Below are 3,431 nucleotides of genomic sequence, written 5' to 3' on the forward strand. Positions count from 1 at the left end.
ATCCATCAACATAGTCATCAGTAAGAAACTAGCGCCTGTGCAGCTGAATGCAATGTTCCTTAACACTCCTGAAAACATTTAACACATTTGATTCAACTCATGTCATAGTTATAGAAGAAACAAGAGTCTTTGAGATGTCAGAGCTTGTGAAGTGTGCTATGGTGTATTAGTCCATGAGTATAGTTTCCTTGTTGAGTCAGTTTTCATTCCTTCCTTCTTAATCTTGCTTGAAAGTTTGCTGATAAAGAGAGGGATCTCATGATTTCTGTTCTGACAACTTCCCAGGCACAAGGGCTGTATTTCTTCTCCTTCAGGTAGAGGGTGATTCTTTGGAAGTATTTCTTCACAGCCAGGATGGAATTCTCGTTCATCAAGGGAGTCTCTTTCACTTTCACCTCCTGCATCACACAGGCTTCCAGGTCATCCAGCTGCTGGTAAAGTTCAGTGCAGAATCTGTCGAGGAGAGTCTCATTCCAAGCAGCAGATGAATGTGTTGTGCTGAAGAGGTTGAAGGTCTGCTGGATCATCTCATGGCGGACAGAGATGACTTGAGTCTTCTGGAACTGGTTGCCATCAAACCCCTCCCGGGGCAATCGAAAGTCATATCTGTCCTTCAGGCAGGAGAAAGGAGAGATTCTCCTCATTTGCGCCAGGAGCCTAAAGGCCCTCCTGTGATCCAGGCTGTGGGTGTGAGGCAGATCACAGCCCAGAGAGCAGATGGACTTGCAGCTGAGCACCACCAAGGCCATCAGTAAGGAAAAGGGCAAGGCCATTGTGGATGTTGCAGATGCTACTGGGCTAGTTGAGACAGGTGACCCTGAACCTTGGGCTCTAGGTTCTCTGAAGACCTCGCTTTGGGCATAGGGCTTAAATAGGGAACATGCGAGTTTCCATTTTCTGAATGCCCTGGGTTACTTTCTACTTCTGTTTTTGCTTTCCTTTATGTGTTCTGTAGATAAGCTTAAAATAGTGTTTCTAAATCCTTTTTTCTTCATTATTGTCTTCCTTTTCCAAACCTCCAAAGTCTTGTTAGGAAATTTATTCCTAATTGACCCCTCATGATAATTTAACAACACTAATGTACTGTATAAATATTTATATATTGCATATATATATTTGTTTCATTCATTTTTTTTTAGTCGAAGTCTCTCTCTGTCGCCTAGGATGTAGTTCAGTGGCATGCTCAAAGCCACCACAGCCTCAACCTGCTGGGCTCAGGAGATCTTTCCACCTCAGCCTTCCAAGTAGCTAGAACAACAGGCACACACCACCACGCCCGACTAAGGTTTTGATTTATTGTAGAGACGAGGTCTCACCATGTTTCCCAGGCTGGTCTCAAACCTGTGGGCCCAGGCAATCCTCTCACCTATGCTTCCCAAAGTACTGGGATTACAGGCATGAACTACTGTGCATGGCCTTATACATTTTTTAAAAGTGGAAAATTTAAGTTTTTATTCAATATAGGGTTAGGAATGACTAAATAAAAATAATAAGCTTAAAGTGAAATTTAAGAGTCATTGACATTTAACTTTGCTGTATAAGTTTAATTTTCTGAGTGACTTTTAGTGCACTTGATTTACTTATATAAATGTTAATGAATCAAGTTTCATATGCAAAGTTATAATTTATAGATTACATAATACCAATATAATAAGATACTTAGAACAATCATTCAAAGCTGCCAAAAATTGTTTAAAATTAGTTTCTTAACAATTATTTGTAATGTACTTTTAATTTTGCTTCAACTAAAAAATAATTTTTGACTTGGCTGATAGATACTCATCTAAGCATAGTTAACATCATTTTCTTTTCAGCATTTGACATCAGTATTGATGTATTAAGTAACTTTAGCAGAATTAAATAATAAAGTACCAAAACTTTATTCTGAAAACTTTTAGAAGCACTAAAGATTACACATGAGCTATATCCACAAGACAGCCAATGACAGCTCATATGTATGCCAATGAAGACCACATCTTACAGTATGACTTTGAGATTTAGCAAATAGTAGAGAGAAAAGTCCACTAATCACAGACAATACATTTTGTGTATTTCCTATGAACTCAATGTCAATGATTCCCCTATGATACACAAGGAAACCCAATGAAAGAAAATAAATGCTGTAAGATAATGTTTGGTTTGAGTTCAGTTTTGCAAGTCCACAAATAATTGTAATAGCTATAATTTGTTCACACTCCCAAGAACTAACTTTTATAAACTCAAGAGCAATATCATCCCCAATAAGAATAATCAAAAAGCCATCAACTTGATTTATTTTAAAATTGCATTGAAGTTTCTATTTTCTTTGAGACATTCCAATCCTAGCTGATTCTTATCAAATAAAAGAAAACCCTCTTTTTCCTAAATGGCCTTAATGAAATATAAATATAATAAAGTAAATGGGAAGTAGCATTGCTCCACATAACATGGATGACATCAGATATGCTTGTTTTTCACTTCCTTTTTCATAGAAAGCAAAGTTGCTTTTTGCATCCCAATAAATGGGTGCAAAAAGAAAATAAGGATTTATATAAATGTGATTTAAATGTAAGATTGAAAGCAATATTCCACTAAGAAAAAACAATGGAAAAATGTAACTTGGCTACTTTCAGCCCAGCCAAGATGGAAATTAAAGGATGGGGAAGAGCAGAAATGACATGGTGGAAGGGATGGAGATCAAAAATAGCAAATGAGCATGGGCTCCAGGAAAAGCAATCATTTCTTAAAGGGGTGCTTTCAGAAGATGGAAACACATCAAATGTAAAACTTTGTGCATAAGAAAGGCAGGCTGGTGGTTCAGCCTGTAATCCCAGTACTTTGGGAGGCCGAGGTGAGAGGATTGCCTGAGTCCATGGGTTCAAGATCAGCCTGGGCAACTTGGCGAGATCTCATCTCTACAATAAATCAAAAATTAGCGGGGCGTGATAACTCACGCCTGTAATTCTGGCTACTTGGAAGGTTGAGGCGGAAGGATCACCAGAGCCCAACAGGTTGACACTTTTCATATGCTGTTAAAAATGTCAACAATGTATAAAGCAATACGACTCAATGCAATCCCTATCAAACTGCTAGCATTATTTTTCACAGTTCTAGAAAAAAACAATACTTAAATTCATAAGGAAGCCAAAAAAGAGTCTGAATAGTCAAAGAAATCCTAAACAAAAAGAACAAAGTCAGATTTCAAACTTCTGCATGAGCAGTCTTGCTCTCAAAAGGGAAGGATAGTTATCCCCCTGCCAAGAAAGATAACCTCTGTGTCTTCATCTGACACACTAGTCATTTCCCAATGATTTCAGGTATTAATGTCCTGGTCCAGATGATTAGCAAGGACAGTTTGTGATTTCAGCCAGTGCAGCTTCCTCCCTCATAGCTACATTCCCCGAGTTTCTAGCTGATCTGCCAAGGTAGATGTTAAGAAGATCATAGAGGTT

The 3,431-nt window shown here is 38.2% G+C and overlaps 1 protein-coding gene across 1 annotated transcript; it reads right to left on the reverse strand.

Moving 5' to 3' along the window:
• Positions 1–203: 203 nt before the first annotated feature.
• On the reverse strand, positions 204–773 carry LOC103274156 (interferon alpha-10-like). The gene has a single exon (XM_008071621.1). It carries the CDS (start codon positions 771–773, stop codon positions 204–206), a length of 570 nt encoding a protein of 189 aa, XP_008069812.1.
• Between the last annotated feature and the right edge of the window lie 2,658 nt (positions 774–3,431).

This window comes from Carlito syrichta, unplaced genomic scaffold (assembly GCF_000164805.1).
Source record: "Carlito syrichta isolate Samal-C Ts95f unplaced genomic scaffold, Tarsius_syrichta-2.0.1 Scaffold314566, whole genome shotgun sequence".
In the NCBI taxonomy this organism is placed as follows: Eukaryota; Metazoa; Chordata; class Mammalia; order Primates; family Tarsiidae; genus Carlito; species Carlito syrichta.

Excerpts from the sequence above, each read along its gene's own strand:
- LOC103274156 (XM_008071621.1), bottom strand. The coding sequence starts at position 773 with ATGGCCTTGCCCTTTTCCTTACTGATGGCCTTGGTGGTGCTCAGCTGC.